The sequence below is a fragment of the Tamandua tetradactyla genome, chromosome 11, assembly GCF_023851605.1.
Source record: "Tamandua tetradactyla isolate mTamTet1 chromosome 11, mTamTet1.pri, whole genome shotgun sequence".
Taxonomy (NCBI): Eukaryota; Metazoa; Chordata; class Mammalia; order Pilosa; family Myrmecophagidae; genus Tamandua; species Tamandua tetradactyla.
The window spans coordinates 38,857,830-38,876,017 of NC_135337.1; the positions used below are offsets into that span (position 1 = coordinate 38,857,830).

At 37.0% G+C, this 18,188-nt stretch overlaps 1 protein-coding gene across 1 annotated transcript in view; it reads left to right on the forward strand.

Annotated features, from left to right (window-relative positions):
* Positions 1 to 18,188, forward strand: part of COL24A1 (collagen type XXIV alpha 1 chain) — a 427,584-nt gene that overhangs the window by 32,813 nt on the left and 376,583 nt on the right. Inside the window, exons 5-7 of the mRNA XM_077119355.1 lie at positions 6,253 to 6,306; positions 9,264 to 9,317; positions 11,268 to 11,321. Of these exons, the coding sequence (XP_076975470.1) occupies positions 6,253 to 6,306; positions 9,264 to 9,317; positions 11,268 to 11,321 (162 nt within the window). The remainder of the gene's footprint in view (positions 1 to 6,252; positions 6,307 to 9,263; positions 9,318 to 11,267; positions 11,322 to 18,188) is intronic.

Below are 18,188 nucleotides of genomic sequence, written 5' to 3' on the forward strand. Positions count from 1 at the left end.
ACCTAATGTTTAGATCTTTGATCCATTTTGAGTTAACTTTTGTATAGGGTGTGAGAGATGGGTCTTCTTTCATTCTTTTGCATATGGATATCCAGTTCTCTAGGCACCATTTATTGAAGAGACTGTTCTGTCCCAGGTGAGTTGGCTTGACTGCCTTATCAAAGATCAAATGTCCATAGATGAGAGGGTCTATATCTGAGCACTCTATTCGATTCCATTGGTCGATATATCTATCTTTATGCCAATACCATGCTGTTTTGACCACTGTGGCTTCATAATATGCCTTAAAGTCAGGCAGCGCGAGACCTCCAGCTTCGTTTTTTTTCCTCAAGATGTTTTTAGCAATTCGGGGCACCCTGCCCTTCCAGATAAATTTGCTTATTGGTTTTTCTATTTCTGAAAAATAAGTTGTTGGGATTTTGATTGGTATTGCATTGAATCTGTAAATCAATTTAGGTAGGATTGACATCTTAACTATATTTAGTCTTCCAATCCATGAACACGGTATGCCCTTCCATCTATTTAGGTCTTCTGTGATTTCTTTTAGCAGTTTTTTGTAGTTTTCTTTATATAGGTTTTTTGTCTCTTTAGTTAAATTTATTCCTAGGTATTTTATTCTTTTAGTTGCAATTGTGAATGGGATTCGTTTCTTGATTTCCCCCTCAGCTTGTTCCTTACTAGTGTATAGAAATGCTACAGATTTTTGAATGTTGATCTTGTAACCTGCTACTTTGCTGTACTCATTTATTAGCTCTAGTAGTTTTGTTGTGGATTTTTCCGGGTTTTCGACGTATAGTATCATATCGTCTGCAAACAGTGATAGTTTTACTTCTTCCTTTCCAATTTTGATGCCTTGTATTTCTTTTTCTTGTCTAATTGCTCTGGCTAGAACCTCCAACACAATGTTGAATAATAGTGGTGATAGTGGACATCCTTGTCTTGTTCCTGATCTTAGGGGGAAAGTTTTCAATTTTTCCCCATTGAGGATGATATTAGCTGTGGGTTTTTCATATATTCCCTCTATCATTTTAAGGAAGTTCCCTTGTATTCCTATCTTTTGAAGTGTTTTCAACAGGAAAGGATGTTGAATCTTGTCGAATGCCTTCTCTGCATCAATTGAGATGATCATGTGATTTTTCTGCTTTGATTTGTTGATATGGTGTATTACATTAATTGATTTTCTTATGTTGAACCATCCTTGCACACCTGGGATGAATCCTACTTGGTCATGATGTATAATTCTTTTAATGTGTTGTTGGATACGATTTGCTAGAATTTTATTGAGGATTTTTGCATCTATATTCATTAGAGAGATTGGTCTGTAGTTTTCTTTTTTTGTAATATCTTTGCCTGGTTTTGGTATGAGGGTGATGTTGGCTTCATAGAATGAATTAGGTAGTTTTCCTTCCACTTCGATTTTTTTGAAGAGTTTGAAGAGAATTGGTACTAATTCTTTCTGGAACGTTTGGTAGAATTCACATGTGAAGCCATCTGGTCCTGGACTTTTCTTTTTAGGAAGCTTTTGAATGACTAATTCAATTTCTTTACTTGTGATTGGTTTGTTGAGGTCATCTATGTCTTCTTGAGTCAAAGTTGGTTGTTCATGTCTTTCCAGGAACCCGTCCATTTCCTCTAAATTGTTGTATTTATTAGCGTAAAGTTGTTCATAGTATCCTGTTATTACCTCCTTTATTTCTGTGAGGTCAGTAGTTATGTCTCCTCTTCCATTTCTGATCTTATTTATTTGCATCCTCTCTCTTCTTCTTTTTGTCAATCTTGCTAAGGGCCCATCAATCTTATTGATTTTCTCATAGAACCAACTTCTGGCCTTATTGATTTTCTCTATTGTTTTCATGTTTTCAATTTCATTTATTTCTGCTCTAATCTTTGTTATTTCTTTCCTTTTGCTTGCTTTGGGGTTAGCTTGCTGTTCTTTCTCCAGTTCTTCCAAATGGATAGTTAATTCCTGAATTTTTGCCTTTTCTTCTTTTCTGATATAGGCATTTAGAGCAATAAATTTCCCTCTTAGCACTGCCTTTGCTGCGTCCCATAAGTTTTGATATGTTGTGTTTTCATTTTCATTCGCCTCGAGGTATTTGCTAATTTCTCTTGCAATTTCTTCTTTGACCCAGTCGTTGTTTAGGAGTGTGTTGTTGAGCCTCCACGTATTTGTGAATTTTCTGGCACTCTGCCTATTATTGATTTCCAACATCATTCCTTTATGGTCCGAGAAAGTGTTGTGTAAGATTTCAATCTTTTTAAATTTGTTAAGACTTGCTTTGTGACCCAGCATATGGTCTATCTTTGAGAATGATCCATGAGCACTTGAGAAAAAGGTGTATCCTGCTGTTGTGGGATGTAATGTCCTATAAATGTCTATTAAGTCTAGTTCATTTATAGTAATATTCAGATTCTCTATTTCTTTGTTGATCCTCTGTCTAGATGTTCTGTCCCTTGATGAGAGTGGTGAGTTGAAGTCTCCAACTATTATGGTATATGAGTCTATTTCCCTTTTCAGTGTTTGCAGTATATTCCTCACGTATTTTGGGGCATTCTGATTCGGTGCGTAAATATTTATGATTGTTATGTCTTCTTGTTTAATTGTTCCTTTTATTAGTATATAGTGTCCTTCTTTGTCTCTTTTAACTGTTTTACATTTGAAGTCTAATTTGTTGGATATTAGTATAGCCACTCCTGCTCTTTTCTGGTTGTTATTTGCATGAAATATCTTTTCCCAACCTTTCACTTTCAACCTATGTTTATCTTTGGGTCTAAGATGTGTTTCCTGTAGACAGCATATAGAAGGATCCTGTTTTTTAATCCATTCTGCCAATCTATGTCTTTTGATTGGGGAATTCAGTCCATTGACATTTAGTGTTATTACTGTTTGGATAATATTTTCCTCTAACATTTTGCCTTTTGTATTATATATATCATATCTGATTTTCCTTCTTTCTACACTCTTTTCCATATCTCTCTCTTCTGTCTTTTTGTATCTGACTCTAGTGCTCCCTTTAGTATTTCTTGCAGAGCTGGTCTCTTGGTCACAAATTCTTTCAGTGACTTTTTGTCTGAGAATGTTTTAATTTCTCCCTCATTTTTGAAGGATAATTTTGCTGGATATAGGAGTCTTGGTTGGCAGTTTTTCTCTTTTAGTATTTTAAATATATCATCCCACTGTCTTCTAGCTTCCATGGTTTCTGCTGAGAAATCTACACAAAATCTTATTGGGTTTCCCTTGTATGTGACAGATTGTTTTTCTCTTGCTGTTTTCAAGATCTTCTCTTTCTCTTTGACCTCTGACATTCTAACTAGTAAGTGTCTTGGAGCACGCCTATTTGGGTCTAATCTCTTTGGGGTGCGCTGCACTTCTTGGATCTGTAATTTTAGGTCTTTCATAAGAGTTGGGAAATTTTCAGTGATAATTTCTTCCATTAGTTTTTCTCCTCCTTTTCCCTTCTCTTCTCCTTCTGGGACACCCACAACACGTATATTTGTGCGGTTCATATTGTCCTTGAGTTCCCTGATACCCTGTTCAAATTTTCCATTCTTTTCCCTATAGTTTCTGTTTCTTTTTGGAATTCAGATGTTCCATCCTCCAAATCACTAATTCTATCTTCTGTCTCTTTAAATCTATCATTGTAGCTATCCATTATTTTTTCTATGTTTGCTACTTTATCCTTCACTTCCATAAGTTCTGCGATTTGTTTTTTCAGTTTTTCTATTTCTTCTTTATGTTCAGCCCATGTCCTCTTCATGTCCTCCCTCAATTTATCGATTTCATTTTTGAAGAGGTTTTCCATTTCTGTTCGTATATTCAGCATTAGTTGTCTCAGCTCTTGTGTCTCATTTGAGCTATTGGTTTGTTCCTTTGACTGAGCCATATTCTCAATCTTTTGAGCGTGGACAGTTATCTTCTGCTGCTGGCGTCTGGGCATTTATTCAGATTTCTCTTGGTGTTGGACCCAGCAAGGTTGTAATATTTTTCTGTGAAATCTCTGGGTTCTGTTTTTCTTATCCTGCCCAGTAGGTGGCGCTCGTGGCACCCGTTTGTCTGCGGGTCCCACCAGTAAAAGGTGCTGTGGGACCTTAAACTTTGGAAAACTCTCGCCGTCCTGGGGGTTCGCTAGCCGAAACGGCTTGAGCCGGCCCGGGGTCCGAACGCAGGGAGGGTTGCTGGTCGCCGCAGCCAGGGAAAGAGCCCGTCCGAATTTCCTAGTCGGCCCTGGGCAACAAGCGTGGCGGGAGGGCGCCAGCGGCAGCGGCCCGCCCGAGAGAGTGCACGTTCCCCGGGAGTCACGGGTTTGGAAGGGGCCTCCCCCACCCGTCACCGTTCTCCGCGGCCTGGGGGTTTCCGATCCAATTCTCTCAGTTGGTCCGGGGGCTGCGCGTGGTGTGGGCGCCAGCCGTCTTTGTTTCAGGGGACCGCCTCTCCAATTCTCCCAGCCGGCCCGGGAAGGGGGAAGGGAGTAACTCCGGCCGCTTGCCACCCCGCCCGGTAAGGCCCGCGCGCCTCGGCGATCTCACCCGAGCTGCTTCTCTCAGCCAGCCAGCCGTTCCAGGATGGGGTACGCTGTCTTTTTTATCTCTGTTGTGGCTTTGGGCGCTTTCTGTATCGTTTCTACTCCCCTAGTAGGTGTCCTGGAGAAGAAACTAAGATCCGCGCGTCTTACTAAGCCGCCATCTTCCAGGAAGTCTCTACTTGTTCTTCTTTACGGGGTCTTAATTCAAATCAACAGCTGCTAAATTCTGATTATAACAGCAGAACCAGAACTAATTTGAAAAGAATTTCAATTTTTGTAGTAATAAATGAAAATCAATTTTGATAGAAACTAGTGATATAATAATAGATGTTAAAACATTTACCTCAGTTTGAGATTGAATAAAATAGACTCCTTCCTTTTCAATATTAGAAAATACATGAAAGTTAGGGGGTAGGAAAAGAATTGCAATGAAAAGAAATGAATGTTTGAAATATATAAAGAGTATCAGAAAAGTGCCAAATGACTGTAAATAAAACAGAGAGTTTCTAAGAGTAGATGATATCAAGAAGAATGAGATATGAGAAAAATGCTATATAACTTTTCCCCTTGCACTTTTCATTTGGAATGACCTCTTCCCCCTTTCCCATCAATCTATTTGCCTTCTCTTCCTAAGACAATGTACATTTTACTTTATAGAGAAAACTTCTGGGTGTAACCTGGCCATGGTATAGATTTAGTTATATGAAAGTGTGTGTGTGTGTGTGTGTGTGTGTGTGTTTTAACATGGGCAGGCACTGGGAATCGAACCCGGGTCCTCTGGCATAGCAGGCAAGAATGCCACCATGGCCTGCCCGAAAGTGTGTTTTTGTAGGTTAAAAAATGGTCACATATTGGCAATTGCATAAGGTCCAACCTGGAATTATACCTTTATTTTATGTGCCATAAGATAGATATACAGAGATTACAATTACAAAAAATGAGGCTCAGTAGGTCATGCTATTTGTTAGTATAATCTAACTTCAAGACCCATGCTACTTTTACTGCAATAATGAATGAATATTTCTTAAATGGAGTATGTATATGCTCTATAAACATCAAGAAGAATTGCTATATCAGCAGAGTGCTAAATAATAATGAAATAAATACACGAATGAATGCATATATGCTCAGTCATATCCCAAATCAGCATTTCTTTTTTTATTCTCAATTGTTAAAGTAATTAATTAATTAAGCAATATAATGCTTAAGTGATGAAGCAAAGAATAGTTTTCTATTTATTATATATATATTTAAAAGTAAATTTAAAGGATCAGAACACTAAAAATTGGTCAAATTTCACTTTCATACTTTGTTTTACACATTATTTAACTCTGTTAGTGACCTCCTAGTATGCTGTATTGGTATAAGGCAAATTTATTATTTGATACATGGAAGAATCCCATTATAAGAATTTAACACATAACACATATATTTGGTTTTAATTCTTTTAAAATAACATATAATGGCCAGTTCTTTAATTATTCAAGGCAAGTCCTTCTTTGAAATGCATATGAAACAACCTATAGTTAGTCTCCAAACCCTAAATTGAATTCCCTTTTCTGTAGTGAAAGTAGAATTAGGTAAAAAAAAAAAAATTGTGTATGTGTGATAACATCACCATTAGCTCAGAACTGCGAACTTAAAAGAGTTACAGTAGAATTTATATTAATACTTGTGAGAAAAGATCTGTCTATTTTCATGCCTAATGTCTTGGCATTTGTTTTCCAAGGGTCCTCCTGGTCCAGCAGGTATACCAGGTCCATCAGGAAAGAGAGGTCCACGGGTGAGTAGATGGGACCCATTTCCCATAAGCTGTAAGAATTAGTTACTTTCCTATATGGTTTTCCTAGTATTGTATAGTATGCATTTCCTTTGGAAACCTGCCTATATTTTTCAAATTTAGCCCTGCCTTTGCCAGTTCAAGAAAAATAGAACAACATGCAGCCTTGTTTATTTGAGTGTAATCACCCAGCCAAAACATTCTCTGTGAACTTGTCCAAGAAAGATTGTCAAATTTGTAGATTAGTGACTGTTCTACTGCTACTTGTAACATTATTTTTAGTTATAAAGTGATCTCATACATAGTCGATAGTCCAAGGTGAGGTTCGTTTATTTTGGGGAATGAAGAGGAGTGGACTGATTTAAAATAATGCATTCCTGGATTACATAGTGGAAAATGCTGGAGCTGTGGACAGAAAAAAAAAATAGCCCTGAGGAAAAACACTGCTTTAAGGATCAGCAGTAGTTTCTCACATTACATGGGTTCAACCAAAGATTTATTGCTATGTTAGAAAGTTTCTTTCATATCTAAAGAAAAAAAAAAGAAATGTAGAGTTTTACTAACAGAAAGTTTTTCTTTCTTCAATGAGCTGGAAAAGAATTGTGATTGTGTGCTAAGGAGACATATGCAAATACCATTTATATAGTCCACTAATTTCTTTATTTTAACCTGATTTTATCATACTAACAATAATTTCAAATAAAGAAAATCACCCTAAAATTTTACTTTGTCTATATTCACATCAAACTATTGTCTATATGAGGTCTAAGATGAATTCTCAGTATTCTCTAGCTATTCTTTAGCATTTATTTTATTTGTCTATGCTTGATCACCTATCACATTCCTCATAGTCACTTATAAATGTTGTCCATTATTTTCTAGCCCTAGAACCATTTCCGTCTTCCTACCTCTTCTGCAATACCCTGGATCCTACTTTTCTGAGTGACTGAGATTCTATCTCTGGGCTAATTCCATTCTCTTTCCATTGCTAAAACTGCTATTCTACTATAGCACAACTTGGGATTCTGAATCTCCTTCTCTTCTCACAATTCAGCAGTCTACTTTCCTTAATTTCCATCTTCTGTTCTTGTTTTTATTTGTTTAATCCTCCTTCTCTTGAGGAAGAAATAGTATTCCTCTTCTCAAGGCTACTTATATCATCTCTGTTCTTAATTTTACACCCTTCAATCAATTATCTAACTAAACACTTGCAAATTTAATTTTTTTCTTTCTCTTGTTTTTTTTTCTTCCCATTTGGCTACAAACAAGCCATCCCTCTTTTAAAAAATCCTGAACTTTCACTGATATTAAAATTTCCTAAAGTTATTGTCCTGGTTCACTCTTGATCTGCTGAGCTTTGTAAAACAATAGTTTATGCCCATTGCTCTTACATCTACATCAACAACTAGTTCTTTAATCCCTGTGAATCCTTTCCATCTATTTTATTAAAATTTGGTTTTGAAGATCATGAACGACATGTCATAAAATCTAATCTGTTTTCCTTAATTTTGTTTTGCTAGACATGCCCTCAATATTTGCCCTTGTGACGATCCTTCTTTCTGAAACTCTCTGCTCTATTAATTTTGAATTAAAGATACAAATAATTATTAACTATATAGCATATGTTAAGATAGAGAGGTATAACTGAAAAGCACAGTGGTGGGGTACCAAACCTAAACCAAGTACAGGGGGCCTGAAGACCTGGAAAACTTTCTGGAGAAGGTGAATCTTAATACCTTTATTTACTGGTAGTGTCAGCTTTCATCATTTGTAAATGAGAGTAAAAATAAGTACCTTGTAGTGCAAGGGTAGTTCAGTGGTAGAATCTCTCGCCCACCACATGGGAGATCCGGGTTCAATTTCCAGTCCATGTACTTCCCAAAAAACAAACAAACAAGCAAAACAAGCAATGAGAAAACAAGTAAACAAAAATTCAACAAGTGGTGCTGCAATAACGGGACACTATCGTGGAAAAATAACAAAATGTGACCTTGCCATACAACATACAAAAAAGAAAAAGCAACTTGTAGAACTTAGAAATAAGAAATGTAAAGCAACAACATAGTCCCTGGTACATAAATTATTTCAATAAATAGAAACAATTATTGAATTCAGATTGCATAATTTACCAGCAAAGTAAAATAAAGTTGACAGATATTCACTGTGGCTAATATGAGCTAAATGCTCTACTGATAATATTAAGAAACAGTCCCTTTTTAAATAATTTATAATCCTAAAACTCAATAGCACATGCCAAAAGTAAATTGAGATAAAGTATTTAAATAACAGTTTAAAACTACATCCCTAGAAGTCATGTTCCGGCTAGAGGGGAGACTAATGAGTTTATTTGCAGAAATGTCCCAATATCATATACGATTAATTGGCAAATGAATTTAACATACAGTAATTTCTTTAAAAGTTGGTAGGAGATAGAAATAACTTCATGCTGTTATGGTCAGGATTTAAAAACAAGGCAGGATCTGAGTTGAGTCTTGGAGAATCACTTGAGTAGATACAGGGGAGTAAGGTAAATGAAGCAGGTCTTTAAGTTATACAGAATAGCATAAGCAAAAACTCAAATGCAGAAAACATAATACATGTTGAGAAGAGAGCAAACAATTGCACTTTGTTATTTTAGGCTTCTTATTCTGCACAACTCTTAGAAGTAGCACTAAGCAATATTCTGAGGCTGGCGATGGGTGGTAAATAAGGGAAGTTGTAAACACCTTGAGGCAGTGTTTTGAAGCAAAGGATGCAAACCAAATTTCTGCTCTATAATTAGTGTAGCTATCATTTCTGAGAGTGAAATATCCAAAATCTCAGTAAAGAAAAGGAATTTGTAAAAAAAAATAATGTTCATTTTAATGAAATTATATTATGTAATATTTATTTTTATAGTATTTATCTCTGTTATATGTATTTAGATCTGTTCTAAGAATGATATGTCTTATTATTTTCAGGGCACGCCAGGGCCACATGGAAATCCCGGGTTACCTGGATTACCAGGTCCAAAGGTGAGTGATTACTAATGAGTATCATATTATTTTCCTGACATTAAAAAGGAAGGCCCTTCATTTTATAAAAAAACATTTTTTATTGTGAAATATAACATATTTTCAGAAAAGGGGTATATTTCAATATACATTTTAACACATAGTTTTAGAACAAACTTCAAAGTATGGTGTGGGTTACAGTTCCACAATTTCAGCTATTTCCTTCTAACTGCTCTAATACTATTACTGGAGATTAAGAAGAAATATCAGTATAATGATTCTGTAGTCATACTCATTTGTTAAATCCTGTCTTCTCTGTTACAACTCCTCCTTCTCATTTGATCCTTCTCCCAATCTTCATGGATATTTGGGCGATGACCATTCTAACTTCTTGTTGAGAAGGGATGTTGACATTATGGGATAGGGGGATACAACTGGTTAATGTTCTTGGAGAGATTGGTACCTCTGGGTTTTAGGGCTAATCTGGCATAGTAACAATCTGGAGTTTTAGGTTTCTGGAAAATAAACTGAGTAAAACTATTATAGAGACTCATATAGAGCCCTGGGTATTCTTTAGAGTTTTCAGGAATACTGTTATTTGGGGCTGGGCATACTGTGGCAATTTGCAATATCTAGCTGAAGCTTGCATAAGAGTAACCTCCAGAATAGCCTTCTGATTCTATTTGAAATCTCTTATCCACTGAAACCTTATTTTGTTACATATCTTTTCCCCCTTTTGGTAAAGAAGGCATTGTCAGTCCCACAATGCCAGGGCCAGGCTCATCCCTGGGAGTCATGTCCCTTGTTGTCAGGGGGACCTACATCTCTCTTGCTCTTGACTATGATTCTTCAACAGGGCTAGGTTCTTCGGAAAGTCCACAACTTCTGGATTTATATGTTTAATGGTAAAGTTGGGTACAGGCCTGCTCTGGTCTTCCAAAATTTTTGTTGTCAAAATATAATGGCCTTAATTTTCAGTAGGTTACTCAAATCACAATTTGTATATTTCAGAGGTTTCCATAAATTGCCATTTTAACTTGTAAATAACAAGTAAATAAATAAACACTGAGGTAATAAAATAACATTTCTTTTCCTTCTCATATTTTTACTTGAAAAAAATCTACGAGGATAATATACAGGCACACCTCATTTTATTGTGCGTTACCTTATTGTACATCACAGATATTGCATGTTTCACAAATTGAAGATTTGTGGCAAACCTGCATCGAACAAGTCTATCAGTGCCATTTTCCCAACAGCATGTGCTCACATTATGTCTCTCATATTCTGGTAATTTTTACAATATTTCAAACTTTTTCAGTTTTATTGTATTTGTTATGGTGATCTGTGATCAGTGATCTTTGGTGTTACTATTGTGAGTGATCTGGGGCTCCACAAACTGCACCCATGTGATAGTGCACCTAATCAATAAATGTTATGTGTATTCTGATTGATCCACTGACCAGCGGTTCTCATCTTTCTTCCAGGCATGCATTTTGACTTTATTATAAAAGTAATGCATGTTCATTGCAAGATTTTAGAAAACATTTAAAATTGGAATGAGTCTTAATATTTAAAAATTTTCTTAAGCAGGTTTCTTTTACAAAATAATCTTCCATTACTAAAATAGGACTAATAACTGAATATGTCATAAAAATTGAAACAATAATAGAGTCTTTATCTAGGTCCCCCAAAGAAAGGTATTTCTGATAGTAGTGTAACTTTATATTAAACAATCAACTATGTCATATCAACTATGTCTAGGGAATTTTTAGGATTCTTCTCAGCATTTAAAGATAAGGCTAAGAAATAAGATACATGAAAAAGTAAATAATCCATGTCACTTCAATTTAAAATAGTTATGTTTGATGCCTTATGATATCCACAACATCTGATGATCCTTATGAATGATATGTGATATTCTATATGTAATTTAGGCTTCATCAAGTATTTTATAACTGTTTTATCTAGGGCTCCAAAGGAGATCCAGGATTTTCCCCAGGTCAAGCTGTTCCTGGAGAAAAGGTAACTACTTTCCCATGAAACAAAATCATGGTAATGTATTTCAAACATTTTTTTTCCTTTTTTATCTTTTTTAATCTACATTTTAAATCTACATTTTACTTGATATCAGACAGGAGATATCAGCGAACAACTGGATTTCAATGAAGGAAGAAATACTTAAGATTAAATTAATAATCTTAACATTAGTTAATTTTATTGAGTGTCTATTATGGTTCACCATTGTGCTACCTGCCAAGTAGGGGTGGGTGGGGTAAAAAATTAGAGCAGGAGGTGGTCCTTACCATCAAAGACTTTGCTATTCATACATATGCACAAATAATTCATGAATGCCGATGCTACCTTATACCTTTTTTTTTATATATATATTTTTATTAATTAACGGAAAAAAGGAAATTAACCCAACATTTAGAAATCATACCATTCTACATATGCAATCAGTAATTCTTAACATCATCACATAGATGCATGATCATCGTTTCTTAGTACATTTCATCGGTTTAGAAAAACTAGCAACACAACCGAAAAAGATATAGAATGCTAATATAGAGAAAAAAATAAAAGTAATAATAGTAAAAACAAAACAAAACAAAACAAAACAAAAACCTATAGCTCAGATGCAGCTTCATTCAGTGTTTTAACATGATTACTTTACAATTAGGTATTATTGTGTTGTCCATTTTTGAGTTTTTGTATCTAGTCCTGTTGCACAGTCTGTATCCCTTCAGCTCCAATTACCCATTATCTTACCCTGTTTCTAACTCCTGCTGGACTCTGTTACCAATGACATATTCCAAGTTTATTCTTGAATGTCGATTCACATTATTGGGACCATACAGTATTTGTCTTTTAGTTTTTGGCTAGACTCACTCAGCATAATGTTCTCTAAGCCCATCCATGTTATTACACGCTTCATAAGTTTATCCTGTCTTAAAGCTGCATAATATTCCATCGTATGTATATACCACAGTTTGTTTAGCCACTCGTCTGTTGATGGACATTTTGGCTGTTTCCATCTCTTTGCAATTGTAAATAACGCTGCTATAAACATTGGTGTGCAAATGTCCGTTTGAGTTTTTGCCCTTAATTCCTTTGAGTAGATTCCCAGCAATGGTATTGCTGGGTCGTATGGCAATTCTATATTCAGCTTTTTGAGGAACCGCCAAACTGCCTTCCACAGTGGTTGCACCATTTGACATTCCCACCAACAGTGGATAAGTGTGCCTCTTTCACCGCATCCTCTCCAGCACTTGTCATTTTCTGTTTTGTTGACAATGGCCATTCTGGTGGGTGTGAGATGATATCTCATTGTGGTTTTGATTTGCATTTCTCTAATGGCCAGGGACATTGAGCATCTCTTCATGTGCCTTTTGGCCATTTGTATTTCCTCTTCTGAGAGGTGTCTGTTCAAGTCAACAAAAGACTTTGTTCAAGTCTTTTTCCCATTTTGTAATTGGGTTGGCTGTCTTTTTGTTGTTGAGTTGAACAATCTCTTTATAAATTCTGGATACTAGACCTTTATCTGATATGTCATTTCCAAATATTGTCTCCCATTGTGTAGGCTGTCTTTCTACTTTCTTGAGGAATTTCTTTGATGCACAAAAGTGTTTAATTTTGAGGAGTTCCCATTTATTTATTTCCTTCTTCGGTGCTCTTGCTTTAGGTTTAAGGTCCATAAAACCACCTCCAATTGTAAGATTCATAAGATATCTCCCTACATTTTCCTCTAACTGTTTTATGGTCTTAGACCTAATGTTTAGATCTTTGATCCATTTTGAGTTAACTTTTAACTCAAAAAGTTAACTCAAAGGGTGTGAGATATGGGTCTTCTTTCATTCTTTTGCATATGGATATCCAGTTCTCTAGGCACCATTTATTGAAGAGACTGTTCTGTCCCAGGTGAGTTGGCTTGACTGCCTTATCAAAGATCAAATGTCCATAGATGAGAGGGTCTATATCTGAGCACTCTATTCGATTCCATTGGTCGATATATCTATCTTTATGCCAATACCATGCTGTTTTGACCACTGTGGCTTCATAATATGCCTTAAAGTCCGGCAGCATGAGACCTCCAGCTTCGTTTTTTTTCCTCAAGATGTTTTTAGCACTTCGGGGCACCCTGCCCTTCCAGATAAATTTGCTTATTGGTTTTTCTATTTCTGAAAAATAAGTTGTTGGGATTTTGATTGGTATTGCATTGAATCTGTAAATCAATTTAGGTAGGATTGACATCTTAACTATATTTAGTCTTCCAATCCATGAACACGGTATGCCCTTCCATCTATTTAGGTCTTCTGTGATTTCTTTTAACAGTTTTTTGTAGTTTTCTTTATATAGGTTTTTTGTCTATTTAGTTAAATTTATTCCTAGGTATTTCATTCTTTTAGTTGCAATTGTAAATGGGATTCGTTTCTTGATTTCCGCCTCAGCTTGTTCATTACTAGTGTATAGAAATGCTACAGATTTTTGAATGTTGATCTTGTAACCTGCTACTTTGCTGTACTCATTTATTAGCTCTAGTAGTTTTGTTGTGGATTTTTCCGGGTTTTCGACGTATAGTATCATATCGTCTGCAAACAGTGATAGTTTTACTTCTTCCTTTCCAATTTTGATGCCTTGTACTTCTTTTTCTTGTCTAATTGCTCTGGCTAGAACCTCCAACACAATGTTGAATAATAGTGGTGACAGTGGACATTCTTGTCTTGTTCCTGATCTTAGGGGGAAAGTTTTCAATTTTTCCCCATTGAGGATGATATTAGCTGTGGGTTTTTCATATATTCCCTCTATCATTTTAAGGAAGTTCCCTTGTGTTCCTATCTTTTGAAGTGTTTTCAACAGGAAAGGATGTTGAATCTTGTCAAATGCCTTCACTGCATCAATTGAGATGATCATGTGATTTTCTGCTTTGATTTGTTGATATGGTGTATTACATTAATTGATTTTCTTATATTGAACCATTCTTGCATACCTGGGATGAATCTTACTTGGTCATGATGTATAATTCTTTTAATGTGTTGTTGGATACGATTTGCTAGAATTTTATTGAGGATTTTTGCATCTATATTCATTAGAGAGACTGGCCTGTAGTTTTCTTTTTTTGTAATATCTTTGCCTGGTTTTGGTATGAGGGTGATGTTGGCTTCATAGAATGAATTAGGTAGTTTTCCCTCCACTTCGATTTTTTTGAAGAGTTTGAGGAGAGTTGGTACTAATTCTTTCTGGAATGTTTGATAGAATTCACATGTGAAGCCGTCTGGTCCTGGACTTTTCTTTTTAGGAAGCTTTTGAATGACTAATTCAATTTCTTTACTTGTGATTGGTTTGTTGAGGTCATCTATGTCTTCTTGAGTCAAAGTTGGTTGTTCATGTCTTTCCAGGAACCCGTCCATTTCATCTAAATTGTTGTATTTATTAGCGTAAAGTTGTTCATAGTATCCTGTTATTACCTCCTTTATTTCTGTGAGGTCAGTAGTTATGTCTCCTCTTCCATTTCTGATCTTATTTATTTGCATCCTCTCTCTTCTTCTTTTTGTCAGTCTTGCTAAGGGCCCATCAATCTTATTGATTTTCTCATAGAACCAACTTCTGGTCTTATTGATTTTCTCTATTGTTTTCATGTTTTCAATTTCATTTATTTCTGCTCTAATCTTTGTTATTTCTTTCCTTTTGCTTGCTTTGGGATTAGTTTGCTGTTCTTTCTCCAGTTCTTCCAAGTGGACAGTTAATTCCTGCATTTTTGCCTTTTCTTCTTTTCTGATATAGGCATTTAGGGCAATAAATTTCCCTCTTAGCACTGCCTTTGCTGCGTCCCATAGGTTTTGATATGTTGTGTTTTCATTTTCATTTGCCTCGAGGTATTTGCTAATTTCTCTTGCAATTTCTTCTTTGACCCACTCGTTTAAGAGTGTGTTGTTGAGCCTCCACGTATTTGTGAATTTTCTGGCACTCTGCCTATTATTGATTTCCAACTTCATTCCTTTATGATCCGAGAAAGTGTTGTGTATGATTTCAATCTTTTTAAATTTGTTAAGACTTGCTTTGTGACCCAGCATATGGTCTATCTTTGAGAATGATCCATGAGCACTTGAGAAAAAGGTGTATCCTGCTGTTGTGGGATGTAATGTCCTATAAATGTCTGTTAAGTCTAGCTCATTTATAGTAATATTCAGATTCTCTATTTCTTTATTGATCCTCTGTCTAGATGTTCTGTCCATTGATGAGAGTGGTGAATTGAAGTCTCCAACTATTATGGTATATGAGTCTATTTCCCTTTTCAGTGTTTGCAGTGTATTCCTCACGTATTTTGGGGCATTCTGGTTTGGTGCATAAATATTTATGACTGTTATGTCTTCTTGTTTAATTGTTCCTTTTATTAGTAGATAGTGTCCTTCTTTGTCTCTTTTAACATTTTTACATTTGAAGTCTAATTTGTTGGATATTAGTATAGCCACTCCTGCTCTTTTCTGGTTGTTATTTGCATGAAATATCTTTTCCCAACCTTTCACTTTCAACCTATGTTTATCTTTGGGTCTAAGATGTGTTTCCTGTAGACAGCATATAGAAGTATCCTGTGTTTTAATCCATTCTGCCAATCTATGTCTTTTGATTGGGGAATTCAGTCCATTAACATTTAGTGTTATTACTGTTTGGATAATATTTTCCTCTAACATTTTGCCTTTTATATTATATATATCATATCTGACTTTCCTTCTTTCTACACTCTTCTCCATACCTCTCTCTTCTGTCTTTTCGTATCTGACTCTAGTGCTTCCTTTAGTATTTCTTGCAGAGCTGGTCTCTTGGTCACAAATACTCTCAGTGACTTTTTGTCTGAGAATGTTTTAATTTCTCCCTCATTTTTGAAGGACAATTTTGCTGGATATAGGAGTCTTGGTTGGCAGTTTTTCTCTTTTAGTAATTTAAATATATCATCCCACTGTCTTCTAGCTTCCATGTTTCTGCTGAGAAATCTACACATAGTCTTATTGGGTTTCCCTTGTATGTAACAGATTGTTTTTCTCTTGCTGCTTTCAAGATCCTCTGTTTCTCTTTGACCTCTGACATTCTAACTAGTAAGTGTCTTGGAGAATGCCTATTTGGGTCTAATCTCTTTGAGGTGTGCTGCACTTCTTGGATCTGTAATTTTAGGTCTTTCATAAGAGTTGGGAAATTTTCAGTGATAATTTCTTCCATTAGTTTTTCTCCTCCTTTTCCCTTCTCTTCTCCTTCTGCGACACCCACAACACGTATATTTGTGCGGTTCATATTGTCCTTGAGTTCCCTGATACCCTGTTCAAATTTTCCATTCTTTTCCCGATAGTTTCTGTTTCTTTTTGGAATTCAGATGTTCCATCCTCCAAATCAGTAATTCTATCTTCTGTCTCTTTCAATCTATCATTGTAGATATCCATTGTTTTTTCCATCTTTTCTACTTTATCCTTCACTTCCACAAGTTCTGTGATTTGTTTTTTCAGTTTTTCTATTTCTTCTTTTTGTTCAGCCCATGTCTTCTTCATGTCCTCCCTCAATTTATTGATTTCGTTTTTGAAGAGGTTTTCCATTTCTGTTCGTATATTCAGCATTAGTTGTCTCAGCTCCTGTATCTCATTTGAACTATTGGTTTGTTCCTTTGACTGGGCCATATTCTCAATCTTCTGAGTGTGGACCGTTATCTTCTGCTGGCGTCTGGGCATTTAGTCAGATTTCCCTGGGTGTCGGACCCAACAAGGTTGTAAGATTTTTCTGTGAAATCTCTGGATTCTGTTTTTCTTATCCTGCCCAGTAGGTGGCGCTCTTGGCACACGTTTGTCTCACGTGTTTGGAAGGGATCCCTCTGGTCACCGTTCTCCGTGGCCTGGGGATTTCCAATCCAATTCTCTCAGTTGGTCCGGGGGGCCACGCGTGGTGGGGGCCTCAGCCGCCGTGGCTTCTGGGGACCCTGTGGCTCCTTTATATATGCCCCTATTGGTGTTTGGTTGGACCCAGTCCCTGCCACTCTCAGAAATTCCCTCCGCTCCCTGGAGGGGTGTCGGTCGCCGGCCGCCGCGGCCCGGAGAACTTGCCACCGGACCAGGAAGCCGCCCGTGGGGGAGGGGCATCGGTCGCCGGCTGCCACGGCCTGGGGAACTCGCCACTGGACCAGGAAGCCGCCTGCGGGGGAGGGGTGCCGGTTGCGGGCCACCGCGGCTTGGGTAGCCCTCTGATCCGAGACTCGTAGCCGGTCCAGGAAGCCACCCGCAAAAGAGGGGCGCCGGCCACCGCGGCTTGGGAAACTTGCCTCCGAGACTCTCAGCCGGCCCGGGAAGGAGGGAGGGAGGTGCTCCGGCCGCCAGCTGCCGCAGCTCAGGGAATCGCGCGCCGCTCGGGGATCACACCGCAGCAGAGTCTCGCAGTCAGTCTAGCCAGCCCAGACGGGGGTACGCTATGTGTCCATTCCCTGCCGTGGCCCCGGGAGCTGTTCTGCACTGTTTCTGTTCACCTAGTAGTTGCTCTGGAGGAGGAACTAAGACGCCCGTACCTTACTAAGCCGCCATCTTCCAAGTATCACCTTATACCTTTTTAGGCTAGTTCTACATATACTATCTTTTTAAAGTCCCACAGAAACTCTGTTAGAGACAGCCCTCATCATCAGGGTCTCCAGGTGAGAAAAAAGACTTGGGAGATTTTAAATGAGCCACCCCAAAAAGAGTGTAGAGTTAATGCTATATCCAAGTCTCCTGCTTTCTAGAGTAGTATGCTTTTAGTTTTATCAAAATGTCTCAAACACACACCAACACACCCACATACTTTAGGTAAAAATGAACTAATATCTTAAAGGAAATATAGCAACAACATCTTTATTCGGAGGAGGGTGCTGTTTTCCAGCAGGAA